The following is a 14,586-nucleotide window of genomic DNA, read 5'->3' as shown; positions in this document are numbered from 1 at the left end:
ATGTTGTTTATGCACTCAGAGCTGGCTGTTGACATGGAGGAGCAGCAGCCAACAGCTTCTTACTTGTGAAGTAAATATGGGGTGACAAGCCCCACCCCTAGCAAGTCTCTCCGAAGTTGCCAACTCCACAGATAGCAAGCAGTCAGCAGGTTAATATATTAAAGCTTTGTCACCCACATGAAATTAAAATCACTGCAAAGTCGTAAGTGCTGCCCTGGCTACACACCACATGACAAATGCAATCAAGTGTGACATGTGATGTTTTCTAAACACCGGTGGGTAACTACACTTACTGTTTGCAGTATTACAAATTTCCCACTCTGCTTTTACCCTACCTGTAAGATCTTCGGGAAGAGCAGGTGAAACAGTCAATCTTTAGTCTGTACAATATGTTAAAGACCTTACAGGCATTTGCCTCAGTGCTCTCTAGATTTGTTTCCACTTTATTTCGCCTGAGGCAATGAATAAAGCTGAAGTTTAAATATAGCTAAAGCAACTCCCATGTACATGATTATATATTTTAGTCATGATCTGTTTCTTACTAAAGCTGACTTTGGAAAAGGGAATTTAACTAGTGTAAAGGTATTACAAGGTGCTCCCCTATACAAACATACCTCATAACTTTCTATTACTACTGATATAATAAGTGCCATTAGCCCCAATTTACCCACATCATGTAGCAATTTAAAAGGCATTCAAGCCCATATGATTATAACCTTGAGCCCGGCAAAGTCACATCGTATATCCACCCACATCTTTCACTCTGTGGTTGGAATAGTAGTAGTTTAATGGTAATGGTCTTAAACGTCCATTTTCACCTGCTTATTACCTTCAAATCACTGCAAGTCCAATTCTACATTATAGCCTGTGTTTTATTCTGTTCAGTGTATCAGTTCTTTGCTACAGTATGTGAAGTGTGGTTAGTGAATAAAATGTTGTGTCTTGTGTATGTTATAAACACTATAAATATTAGGTTAGAAAAATTAACTACAATATTATTTAGCAACACAGCTTTGCAGGTAGGCAGAGCTGATGCACAATTACACAATTATAGCTAAAACTAAGCTATAGGGTTATAATTAGGTAAAACTTCTGCAGTCTTGGCTAGAAAGATACACTCCCAGGTAGACTGACAAAAATCACCCTGCCTGCCACTCCACTCAGTGGAGCTCTGGTGCTCCTTGCAGCCATTTTCGCAGGGTTCTGCTATTCAGAAGACAGGCTCTGTGATCAGGATCCGATTAAGGGTTCAGCCCACCCTAGGCTAATACGTTCGTAGCGCTCCCTCACCTTCCACACCAAGCTAATACCCAGTAGGTAATAAAAATAAGTTGTCCTTCCTTCACCCGCCTTCTCTCCACACCATGTTTATGCATACTTGCCAACTTTTCCTCGTTGGCTTCAGGGAGATCCCGGGGGAGGTGGGCGTGCGGGGGCGGGGCTTGACGAATCGCATAATTTTGCCTAAGATAACACAATATTTGCGTCATTTATCTATTGCGGGGGGAAAGAACCGGGAGGTTGCCCTGCTCTCCCGGGAGGTCTCCCAGAAATGCGGGAGTCTCCCAGACATTTCGGGAGAGTAGGCAACTATGCGTTAAAGAAAAGCAGCTAATGAATCTCTAGAGACTGAAGTGTCTTTTACATTTCTGTCTCCATTACTGAAGTCATGTTGTCTTACCTGTAAGTCTTTGATTAAATTTTGTTCTCCATGAAAATGGCCACCTCCATAGGCATCAATACATGGACATAGGACACAATTTCTGAACTGTGTCATCATGCCACAGATGGCGAAGCCAGACATGTCTTGTAGTGGCTCAGCATCAGGGAGAATGCCAGACTCTTCAGGGAGTGAGGGAGATCACCCCTATTTCAGGGAGTCTCCCTGACATTCAGGGAAAGTTGGCAAGTATGTGTTTATGTTCCTGTGTTTTTGAAACCCCACTTTTTAGAAAGTTCATAGCAATCTTTGTCATTCATTTTGTTTCTCTTAAAATCAGAACTGTATAACAGAATGGAGGCATGAGAGAGCACTGCTGACAGTGAAGATGTGGAGTGGCTGTCTCGTGTGCACCTGTCACCGTCCTTGTCTCTCCTAAATGCAGATCCTCAAGTGCCCACACAAGGATGGCTCATCTTCAGTCTTTACCATGGGAATATGTCAAGATTAAAGCCTTACTACATTTTTCTTTCATGTTTTCTATTTATTTTGGAGAACAACTATTTTAAAATGAATTTCAGTTTATATACCTCTCCCTGTCAAACTTTTCCACCCTCAAATATGTTGTGCCCCCACAAAAGTCTTGTGTCCTAGGCTGCAGCCTAGTCAGATTATTGGATAATCAGGCCCTGTGATGTCGCTGAGGGTGTTGTGACCGTGCAAACCAACATGAAACCTCAAGAGTGGAGCCTGAAGTTTCTTATTTGTTCTCCCGCACATGCCAATGTGAGCAGCCAATTTAGACTGGGGAATGATAATAACTCTAATAACTTACTAAGAGTGCAGCTTTAAAGGACATTTTCACCTTCAGTGGAGTTCTCTTTAATTAAATATGACCCCCCTGCTTGTTCCCCTTTTGGTAACTCCCCATTTACTCAAAGTTGGTTCTCATGATTTATGGTCAGCTAACAAACCAGGGTGGAGATTGTAGTGTGCCAATATCGGCAGAGGCTGCATCACACAGGAGGTACTTAGGTGACCACGACCAGCAGAAAAATGTACCTGGAAATTAGGTGGAGCACAGCTATGTAGTGTAACAAGGCTGTGAGTTTACATGTAATAGATTACCTAATTAATTGAGCAGAACAGTGCAGTTCACGCTACGCGGAAATCTTTATATCTATTGCAACATTAATAATACTTGTCTGTCACACTGATTGAGCTACTGTGATCAGGAAAAGACAAGCTTTACCAAACATTATTGAAAACAGTTTGATGGTGTCATAGAAGAGCTTATTAAATAGCATGGTGCAATTTAGAATATATTGTCAAGTCACATGATGTAGTGAGCAGAGAGGCTATAGACCGCCCCTCTGAGCTCAGTCAGCAATTTCCTTCTCCCCCCTCTGCTATCACATGACATGCAGAAAGTCTGTGAGTGTAACTGGCTGCCATAGCCATACCATCCAGAGAGATTTTGTGAAGAACATAATGATGTGTAGGAGGCAGCTAAGTAAAATGACTACCAGATGCATACTTAACTTGCTATTTTAAGGACAAAAACAAACATGTGGGACTGATGCTTGTATAATCACTTCAGTTATATCATGTATATTATTCAGCCTAGTAAATAGACTGCATCTATAGTAAAATAATACTACACTTGCTGTTTATATTTACACCTCAAATACACTTGCAGTACTCCACATATTCCTACTCAGCCTTACAGCAGACAAACGCTCAACAGTCACAAACAAATCTTCACTATGGATATAGAGCAGCCAACAATACCAATAATTGAAAATATTTTATAAGCAGGGGAAAGGGCAACAATCCCCTTGGATACTGTTTGTTTTCTCATGGTGTTTGTTCATTTCCAAGGTAACAGCAAACTTCTTAGGCTCCAAAAATAATCTCATATTAATTGGAGCGTGTAACTGTGATTTGTTTCTTCACACTGTCAGAAACTACTGCGAGTCGTCAGCTGAAAACAAGGCGGAATAGTATGAGTATGTAAACCCTGATAGAGTCAAGGTTGAAAGCAAATTAGTACATGGTGTGAATAAAAGCAGAATTTAAAGGGCAGTTTATGACATCCCTGGTAATAAAAGATGTACACTTCAGCATCGTTCTTGAAAAGCTTGAAAATAAGAAAAAAAACATGTTGTTCTTATTTTCTTCATAGATGAAACTGCCTTAAAAACTAAGTTTATAGATATAAATATTATAGATATAAATGTAGACCCTATAAAGATATGTGGATTAGCCTGCACAGTTATGGCCTCATTTACAGTTGGGAAAACATTAATGCCCTAGAAGTACATATAAAGCAGTTTAGTACTGTGCATGCTCTCCAAAATGCATCCATATTTAGATTTTATGCATCTCCTTACGCTGGCCATGTACAGCCCTGCCCGGGGTCGGTACACGTCAGGGGCAGTGAAGCACCTAACCTCTTCATGGCACATGTACCAGTGGCGGATCCAGGTGGAGCTTGCTGAGACAGGCAGGGAGAGTGTGCTGCCCGGCTGCTCTGATTGTGTTTAAAACACAATCAGAGCAGCACACTCTCCCTGCCTGTCTCTGCGAACGGACCTGAACATAGTGTGCAGCCACCGGCAGCAAGCCCCACCTGGATCCGCCACTGGTACATGTGCCATGAAGATGTTAGGTGCTTCACTGCACATCATCATCATCATCAACATTTATTTATATAGCGCCAGCAAATTCCGTAGCGCTTTACAATTGGGAACAAACATTAATAAGACAATACTGGGTAATACATACAGACAGAGAGGTAAGAGAACCCTGCTCGAAAGCTTACAATCTACAGGACAATGGGAGTTAGAAACACAAGGGCATGTGCTACATCATATTGCACAATGGACCAGCCAGACTGCAAAGGTAAAAGTACTGAGTGGGCTGTGTGTGTTGCAATGTTGGTCAGAAGGTTGTTGTCTTGCGTTAGCAGTGTAGAGGATGGCAATAGGGTAATCTAGGGAAATTAAGATGATGGTTGAGGAATATCATAACCTTGTCTGAAGAGGTGGGTTTTCAGTGAAGGTTTGAAGACTAGAGGAAAGCCTTACTGTGCGAGGGAGGGAATTCCACAAAGTAGGTGCAGCCCGGAAAAAATCCTGCACATGTAGGGAAAACACGGCTCTGTGCATGCACTCCTCCCCCATTGCATGCACTTGTTCTGATGTCCCGATCTGACTGGGAAGATGGGACAGCGCCCACCTATCTGCCCGCGTGGGAAAATAAATATATTTTTGGTGTAGGGAGCTAACGGGTTCCCCTGGTATCATGGTACCATCAGCGTTCACGCAAGCGCAATACGTCCCCTGGAGACGCAACATAATCAGACTTGGATGGATCCCAGAAATGCATCTTAGGAGACATATCTTTTACGGGTAAAATACGCAATGATGATGATGACATCTGCAGCACTTATTAGTACTTAATTAGCATTGCTTATAGATTAGTATTCTGCTCTGATTACTTATTTGTCATTTCCCATATGGAGTACTGCAGGAAGGAGGATCCCCATTGGATGTTTAAAGGGTTAAACAACAGATGTGGTAGTGTTTCTATTTATTTACAGTTTATATGGAAAATGCAACACAGTAAATACACCTTTCTCTGTAGTGTACTCTATAGGACACGGCATATTCACATTTATTACTAACACTGCCCAGGCTATCGTTGGGTGTAAGTATAGACATTTGTATGCCTGAGGGTTGTCCAACACATAAATACTGCTGTTTTGGTGTCAGGTACATGAGATTCCACATACGTAACTTTGGAGCAAATAATGCGTCCACCAGCACTCATCTACATACACAGTCAGTCCCTTTATTACAGACCTGAATAAAAAGGTATCTCTTTGTATGTACAGTAACACCTTTAATATTATTAGAATTTCTTGCTTCCCTTCCTGAAAATACATACTTAAAGAATGCTCTCTTTTTCCTTTGCATTTGAGACTGGTAATATGAAACGCAGGTAACTCCTCTCAAAGCCTCAATATTACAAAGGTGTGATAATCTTCTTACAATGAAACACCTTTGGCACACGTCTTAAAATTCGAATTATAGCCAGTAATAACCTGCTTGGTATTGCCTGCAAAGGTAAGCATATTGTACACTATAATATTTGTGTGGCCAAATCCAAAAGATCCAGTCATCTGGTGCATGACAGGGAGCCTTGATACTAGGGGGCTCATAAAATATAGCCGCACTCCATTTTTCAGTAGCCCGAATGGTCCTGTACCATGATTTGTAGCCACTGTTAGACGGGTCTCATAAAAATATCAAGATTTCTGAAGCTGGAAATGTTAATCACCAATTACATGTCAGCTTTGCTTTATTACATTTATAATAATCCAATCTATTTTGAAATCCATTCAATGTTTCTGCCATTACTACCCTCATTTGGTAGTAAACTCTACAGTCTATCTACCCTCACAGTGAAAAAAATTTATGATGACAGTCAAAACTTTGTTCCTCCAGTTGTAGTGGATTCTCTAGATATGATTTGACCCAGGAACAGTTTCTATTTCTCTAAACATATTTGAGAATTTCAAGTTTGTCACATATACTTTTTTTTTTTTACTTTTTCTGTTAAGATTCAGGCCCAATGCATTTCTATTATGAATAGACCTCATGGCATGAAACATGTATCTGCTTACAAGGAAAACCGCTACCAATCATTCAGATGTACGCTGACTGGGTAGCTGCTATTATTTTAAAATTGTTTGAAGATTTCCATTATCACAATTGTACATATGAATTACTATGGACATTAACTGTGCAGTCTATGGCATGTTAATTTGTAGTTCTAAGCTTAAAGTGTTACTCCGCACTCTAATTGGTTGCTATGGTTATTGTAGAAGTTTTGTGTGCAGGAGTTTCCACATATCCACTATTGTATTTTCATTATCATGTATCCGTTTCTGTTGAAATACAAATATATGCATGACTATTCTGCTTACTAGACTGTTAACCAAATGACGATAAATCATATTGAATATGCAACAGCTCACCCTGCTAATGACAGTACAACAAGAACACATCCGCCTAATGGGTCGTAGGGCAAGCTAGAAGATGCAATTCATATTTCTCATGCTTGCACTTAGCCCGGGAACAGCGTGACCTATACCACTATCTGTACTACTATTTTGGCCTCAGGTGTTCATCTGTCTCAGTTGGCAAAGCACAGTAATTTAGCAGTTTCAGTGAGATTACCTTTTGACATTATCAGCTAGCCGACACCACGAGTATTTCTTTAATGGCTACATGTTTCATTGTATTCTCTCAATCCTTACAGCAGAATACACTAGAAGTTTAACTGTTCTGTTGAACCCTCTGAAAAAATGATTAGTTGTACAATTTTATGAATTTATTAATTGACAAGTGATGCTAAGTGAGTCCGTAGCGATTTATATGAAATATTACTATAATCAAATTCACTAAGTTTATTTGAATACCCTGAGGATGGACAATTAAACAAATGTTATTAGTTAAAATATAAAAACATGTAGTGTGCTATGAATCACTATGCCTGGGCAATTAGTTAACTTGTACCAGCAGGATTCACATGAATTTGCATTTGTACAAACTGATAGGATTGTCTGCTTTTACTATTACATTAAGACATTTTTTTCTTTCAAGGCCGCTTAGCTGTTTTGTGCAACAAAGACATCTGTTCCATTATTTTTTAACAATAGCAACAGTCACCCGAGGAACCATGAGAATGAGGTCTAGGCATCTGCTTTATAGGCTAGCATAGAAGAGATGGGAAAATAGGGCAAACCAAGTAGGTCTGGTTGAGTTGACCAGCTGGTAGACTAATTCACAATGGCTTAGAAAGATAGTTGTATTGTATTATGTGGAAGCTATCTCTAACTACACAATTGGTTTTACAAAAAGTGAGTAACACAATGGACATATAACAATGGCAAGATACAGGGCAAGCAAACACAATCTGAAATCATAATCACCAACTGACCTTAATCTCCAGGGACTGTCCAATGTTTTAAAGATTTGTCCCTGGAAATGTCCCTGTTTTTGACCAAGCGAGCAGTAAAATTCTTCTCATTCTGTATGCTGAACACATTTATTATTTTTTATTATTTACTGTGCTTTATAAGTTAAAATTAATTGAATATCAATATCTATAATGTCAAAAGGATGTTATAACCAAGGTCAACAAAATACAGTAAAATACATGAATTCCTGTCTAGACAGCTCCATGCTTGTTTCTACACCTCAAAACAAAATTTTAAAATTCTTGTACATGTCAATGCTACCAGTCTCACAAATATATGGCAAACTAATATATATATATATATATTTTATTAAAAAAAACTAGGCCCATTGGCATATAAAGTGAAGACTAGGCAGGTGGACTGTTGCCCATCAATGGTCTAGAGGCAGCCACCTGTAATACTTCCATTGTGATTGCCTATGCTGCCCCATCAAGTACTGTACCGCATAATAGATTGTACTTGGATATTCCCACTTGGACACTGTGTTCCTAGCTAGAACATTGTGTGGGGCAGGGTTGTATCGATCTGTGCCAATTTGAAAGTTATACTTGTAAACAGTAGGTGGAATAGTTTAAAATAAGAATAGGTTACAATAAGAAGTTTGTAATGTGTATTGGTGCACTGACCATCAGTTCTGCATTTCGTCTAGGTCTGTGTGCAAACAGCTAACTCGCGCAAATTATTTGTAATGTCAGATTTAAAGACACAGATGTTAGTGAAAGGAAAGAAGACAGAACAAATGTTTATTTGTTTTAATTGTTTAGGGTGACTGTAACTTGCTCAGGGATTCCACTATAGCAGGATAATCCTGCTTAAACAATAACACCCCCCCCCCCTCGCCCTCCAGGCTGCACTGATTGGGAAACAATCTGATTAAATGCTCTTTTTTCTTTCTGCCCTGGAAGGAGACTTCTGACAAAACATCCCTCATGAGAGTATTTGAATTATGCCAAAAATGTATAGTGTAAAAAGAAAACCTTTGCAAAACGTGCAGAAGAGAATTGTTCTTGTAGCACTAGCTAATGGTGGTTTGATAACTGACATATGTCCTCTTTGTGAAAGACTTGACTGTGTTCTCTACACTTTCCTCTATTGTAAAGTTATTTTTAAAGTAAATTCTTAATTGATTTATTTCCCTCTTCCTTTTGGCAGAGCCCCTGCTATACATGGTGATATAACAAGCTGCTGATGGACACACTGAATCTTGTTAAATGAACTCTACATTTGGATTTTCGAATAGATAAATGCCAATCGCTGTCTATCTCACAAAATGGGATGTGTTAAAGTGAGGTGCTTCCCTTAGGGATCTGAATGCTCTCTCCAACATTCACAATAATATATGAAAAAAAGTTGTTTCCCTGGCGCTCCACCACACTATAAATTATCTGTCACTCTTCAAATGTACTTATATACAACATTTTATTTAAAACACATAAACATGTAGAATCTCTGGCCAGAGTATAGTTTACCATATGCTAATTTGGTTCTACATGAACCTATATGATATAGTCCACATTAGTCATATGTATAAAAAGATTGTTCCTTATAACCGTGATGGTGTTAATCTCCGTTATACTTCAATCGTTATTGGCAGATAATGATACAGTCACAATGGGTTCCAAGTATGAAATTATAGTCGTGCCCAAAAGTGTATGTCCACATGCGAACTCACGGATAGTAGAGCTAAGTTTTGGTTGATCTTCGTGGTGTCCGTCATCCGTTCCAAGCGGCGAGAGCTCAGAACTTAAAATTGCCCAAATTTATTTGTTCATTCAACCCCCAAACTCTCCAATCTATTGAAAATCAATTTACTTGCAATTCAGGTGATTTTGGACGATTTTACTCTACTCAGCAAAATTCGCTGAGCCCATTAAAAAGCATTGTCCATATAAATGAATTAGACAAGCTCAAGTGAAATTCGAGGCCCCAGCAATGATTCCCTATTTATAAAACATCATAAGTGGCTAAACTTACTTGCAGGCTCTCAGCACCACAGGTATATGAGAAGCAACCCCATCAGTTTTGCATAAAAATTATTCTTCATCAGGGACCATAAGCACCCTGAATTGATCATTGATATTATTTAATGCACCCGGAATTTATCATTGAGCTTGTTTAAAGAAGACACAGTGACAAATTGAAGATCCTCTTTTTTTCATATGCAAATAATTTTAAATATATAACAAACAACAAATTAGTTGAAATACTAAGACTTACCCACACTTGTAGGGAATATATCTTCATTGTTAATTTGCACCTCAATCCAGTCCATGAGTAGGTTCATATACTGAGGTGCTGGTAAGGCAGTGGGTTTCTTGTATTTCAGGTCATCCTGCCATCTATATTCATATCTTGGACCTCCAGACATAACAGGACAGGTCCTTTCAGTGCAGAAGTCACATATGGTACCATAGATGAGATTAATTCGATTGAAAAAGTCCACCACATGAACAGCTACCCAATCATTGAGGTCTTCTCCACCAGGCAGGTGAACTGTGGCTTTCAAGTCAACTCCGGAGCTCAAAGATGCTTGCGCACGTTTATGTAATTCAAACCTTTGTGTGCCAGGATCAAATTTTCTCTTGGGCCTAAATGTCTTGTCCTTGTTAAATACTTGCTTTAGTCCTATTGACATGTCTTTTGTACGTGAGCTATATCCTTGTGGTCACTCCAGTGAACTAGTCTTCCACAAGATGGAGAAATATGTATGAGACAAGTGTCTACTTCCTGGAAGGCTTCATTTTCTAAAAAAAATAAAAATAAAGTTGTGTGAATGTACATCATATATATGTTCCTATAGTTACACGTCATATAACTTACATGTTATCATATGAAACATTTGTCATTAAGTACACCACATGAATAACATAGATAGTTGCTTCTATGTGTTACATTTAATTTGGGTTTGTCCTTTATTTACTCAACAATGTTAGGGAAATAGTAACAGTTTAGATTTCTGCATTTCTATGTTAACATGAGTTAACATTCAGCTTAGAAAAACATTAAAGGTTTAGAAAACATTGAGGGGGAGAGCATAAAACACATTATACTTTTTTTAAAAAACAAAAACCCAAATGAAGACATATTTTTTGTACTTGTACACTGAACCTGATCCCGCTGACTGCCTGCCTGTCTGTTACTTCGAACCTGCTGCCTGCCCGAGTGTCACCCTAAATCTGCTGCCTTCCTGTCACCCCAAAACTGATGCCTGTCTGCTTGTGTGTCACCCCAAACCTGCTGCCTGCCTGCTTGTGTCACCCCAAACCTGCTGCCTGTTTGCTTGTATGTCACCCCGAACCTGCTGCCTGCCTGCTTGTGTGTCACCCCAAACCTGCTGCCTGCCTGCTCGTGTGTCACCCCAAACCTGCTGCCTGCCTGCTCGTGTGTCACCCCAAACCTGCAGCCTGCCTGCTCATGTGTCACCCCAAACCTGCAGCCTGCCTGCTCGTGTGTCACCCCAAACCTGCTGCCTGCCTGCTCGTGTGTCACCCCAAACCTGCTGCCTGCCTGCTTGTGTGTCACCCCGAACCTGCTGCCTGCCTGCTTGTGTGTCACCCCGAACCTGCTGCCTGCCTGCTTGTGTGTCACCCCGAACCTGCTGCCTGCCTATCAGCCCAAAACCGCTGCCTCTCTGTTCTGAGCCGATGTGTGATCTGATTAGAATGTGCGGGCAGCACTCACAAGAGTATAATTAACAATTACCCCCTTTTTTTTCCTCTAGAAAACATGCAATAAACTCATCTGAAAAAAACATGTGTTTTAATATGAATTTTTGATTATAAAACACCCCAATGTGCCCATACCTTAACTCTTTTGCTGCCTTCTGGTGGGAAAAATAATGAGTAATTAACTGCATGATATAAATTTACAGAAACAAATGAATGTATATATCCTTTAATAATCTTTGTTTCATGGTTTGGAAATACAGCCAAGTCTACTCTGTCTCTGTAAAGGCTTTTCACAGCAGTTAGGTCACACTTGGTGATATCCGTTTCTCCATTCGCTCTAATATAATTAGCTTGGCTCAGGCCATCAAAGCAACAGACAACACTCCCAGCTAATTGGTGCCTTTTCTTTGCAGCACACTAAAAAGTGTCAAAATCTTAAAGGGTGGAAAAGCTACAAGCTTACATAATATAGCTTCCAACTAGAACACTGAAAACTGTGACATTTGTATAAAATATTATTAATCCAAAATAGGTAACAATTATGTCATCTTCAGCCATTATCTGACTGGCCCTTGTGGATTTGCCTATGTAAGGCTACATAAACACCACTGTATATAATGCCCCTTTTGAAGCATGTTAAAACACATATAAACTGCTTTGCTATTATGTATGCAATTACAAATGTTTTCAGTCTGTGTTGTTTTAAACATGTGTCTGAAGAAACAGGAAGTTATTTTGTTTAAGCCAAATGCACATATAAACACTTTTGAATTGCATCTCATTTTGCTTACAATGCGTTTATTATATAATCCCATTGACATGAATGTAAGTTTGTCTATGTTCACGCGTGTGTAAAGAAAACACACCTAAAACTTGCTCAACCAATCCTAGCTCTAGAGAGCCTGGGCTGGTTCTCTGTAAATTAGGCGGACAATGATCATGGGGTTCCCTGTCATAGAGGAACCAACCCAAGCTTATCAGCATGAACATGGAATCTCTATGGGGATGGGAGCAGCAGCCCTCAGCCTCAAAAGCACTGGTGCTCTTCCCAGCATCTCTGAGCTGTGGGTACCAGAGTACTGAGGAGTACTAACTTCTGGGGGTAAATGTATCAAGCTGTGAGTTTTCAGCAGATTTGAAAATTATAGATGTTGCCTATAGCAACCAATCAGATTCCAGCTATCATTTTGTAGAATATAATAAAGGATAACTATAATCTGCTTGCAAACCCGCCGGAAACTCGCAGATTGATACATTTACCCCCTGGAGTAGCCTTTGCCATCCCAGGGGATGCCAATATAGTGGTAAGGAGTCCATTACACTACAAAAATTCATAAAATGTAAATATAAGAGAGGGATCGCAGGAGATCCAAAACCAGGTTAAACTTAATGTACTGGTGTCTTTTGTCAACCTCATCAACTATGAAACTATAAATATAAAAAAGATGAATGTTAAATAAAAACTTGCCAAAGCCACAGAAATATATTCTGTTAATCTTTAGAAAAATCGTCTTTTAATTCACTGGGAAAAAAAATCATAAAAAAAAAAAATCATACGGTACAATGCAAACTGCTCTGCTGGGAAATCGCCGCAGGATGAGAGAACAGGAGTGTAAAAACCACTTAACCAATTACAACTTGTTTCCCGCACTTGACACTTAGATTGGCAAGTGATGAGTGAAAGACTCGGATACTCCTTGCTTTGACCACAAACCAATAGAGATTGAGGGGTATTTTTACTAAACTGCGGGTTTGAAAAAGTGGAGATGTTGCCTATAGCAACATAGGCATAACTAGATTCTGATTGGCTGCTATAGGCAATATCTCCACTTTTTCAAACCCGCAGTTTAGTAAATATACCCATCTCTATTGATGTGAGGGAAAATAACACCAGTGTTGTGCAGCTCCATTCATGTCAATGGCTCATTTCAATGGGGTTTTTACATGTAGCTCTCCTCCATTGAAATAAATGGGCCATTGATATACAATGGAAAAATGCAGCAAAAACGCTGGCTAGCCTGTTTTTGTTAACCTCTAGTGGGTATATACACAATGAGCTCCCTTAAAGAGAAGTGGACTTTTTCAAGTGCAGTGACATGCTTTGCACACAGAAGCAATTTTAAACACAAATAGATATAGACATATATAACATATTTGCTTTATTTTTACATAGGTGTGCATGCTGTGCACTTGTTTAAAAACGCAAGTCAGTTGCAGTCAAAACGCCAATAGGTAACCAGCCTAATGTTTTGAATATCACAGGTGTAATATATGCATCTGCACTCCTCTACTTAAAGAGAACCATAAGCAGAGGTCGTAGTAAAAATTTAGATGTGGGGGTATGGGGTATGGAAAATATAAGTGTATGGAAATTTAGTAGGGGAAGCGGCAGTATGGCCAAAGGAGCCGAGAGGGTGGTGCGTGTGTGTATGTGCGGGGTGTTAGCAGGTACATATTACTGAGGCAAAGGCCTGCCTGTGTAGTGGGAGGAGCCACCAACGTGTTGTGGCCACAATCTCTTTTCATCAGCTATGGAGGGGCCCCAAGAAGTTGCTGTACCGGGGGCCAAAATTCCTCTTGGCGGCCCTGGGTATGGCATACTACTATGTACCAGCCCACATCAACTACTGACCATAAAGCATAAGCAGTTTATGTTCCTGCACTTCTCTCAGATCACACTTTTAAGCGATGATGATTAAGAACGCCTATGACTCGGGAGGTAATGGCTCACATACAAAAAGCAATCAGATGTCCTTCTGGACATCCAATTATTTCTCTGTGTTTTCCTCAGAAAATTTTGCCAGCCGAGTGGCATTAAGAAATAGCCGGGTGAGGGCAGTGTAATACTTTGCAATAATATTAACGAAAATTGTTGGAAGTTATTGTCAACACTTAAATCCTTTATCCTTTATAAAGGCAGTTATTGCCTGCTTGCTGGCTGGACTGAACACACTTAAATCTGTTTTTTTATAATTAATTTAATTGTTTTATGCCTGGCTGCTGAGCCTCTGCCAGGGCTAATCAGACTGGTGGTCAGTGGTCCAACACACTCTTCTGGCTGCAGTGCTCTAACACAGTGCCAATTATAATAGGACAAACAAGAGCCGGGTGGCTCATCATCATCATCATCAACATTTATTTATATAGCGCCAGCAAATTCCGTAGCGCTTTACAATTGGGAACAAACATTGATAAAACAATACTGGGTA

General features: G+C 39.7%; 1 protein-coding gene across 3 annotated transcripts in view; it reads right to left on the bottom strand.

Annotated features, from left to right (window-relative positions):
* Positions 1 to 14,586, bottom strand: part of MOB3B (MOB kinase activator 3B) — a 252,474-nt gene that overhangs the window by 41,350 nt on the left and 196,538 nt on the right. For all 3 annotated transcript variants that reach the window (XM_075210002.1, XM_075210011.1, XM_075209992.1), the window contains exon 2: positions 9,927 to 10,453. In XM_075210002.1, coding sequence (XP_075066103.1) covers positions 9,927 to 10,344 — 418 coding nt within the window. In that variant the 5' untranslated portion in view covers positions 10,345 to 10,453. The remainder of the gene's footprint in view (positions 1 to 9,926; positions 10,454 to 14,586) is intronic.

Source organism: Mixophyes fleayi, chromosome 1, assembly GCF_038048845.1.
Source record: "Mixophyes fleayi isolate aMixFle1 chromosome 1, aMixFle1.hap1, whole genome shotgun sequence".
NCBI lineage: Eukaryota > Metazoa > Chordata > Amphibia > Anura > Limnodynastidae > Mixophyes > Mixophyes fleayi.
This window is presented reverse-complemented; position numbering and strand designations above follow the sequence as displayed.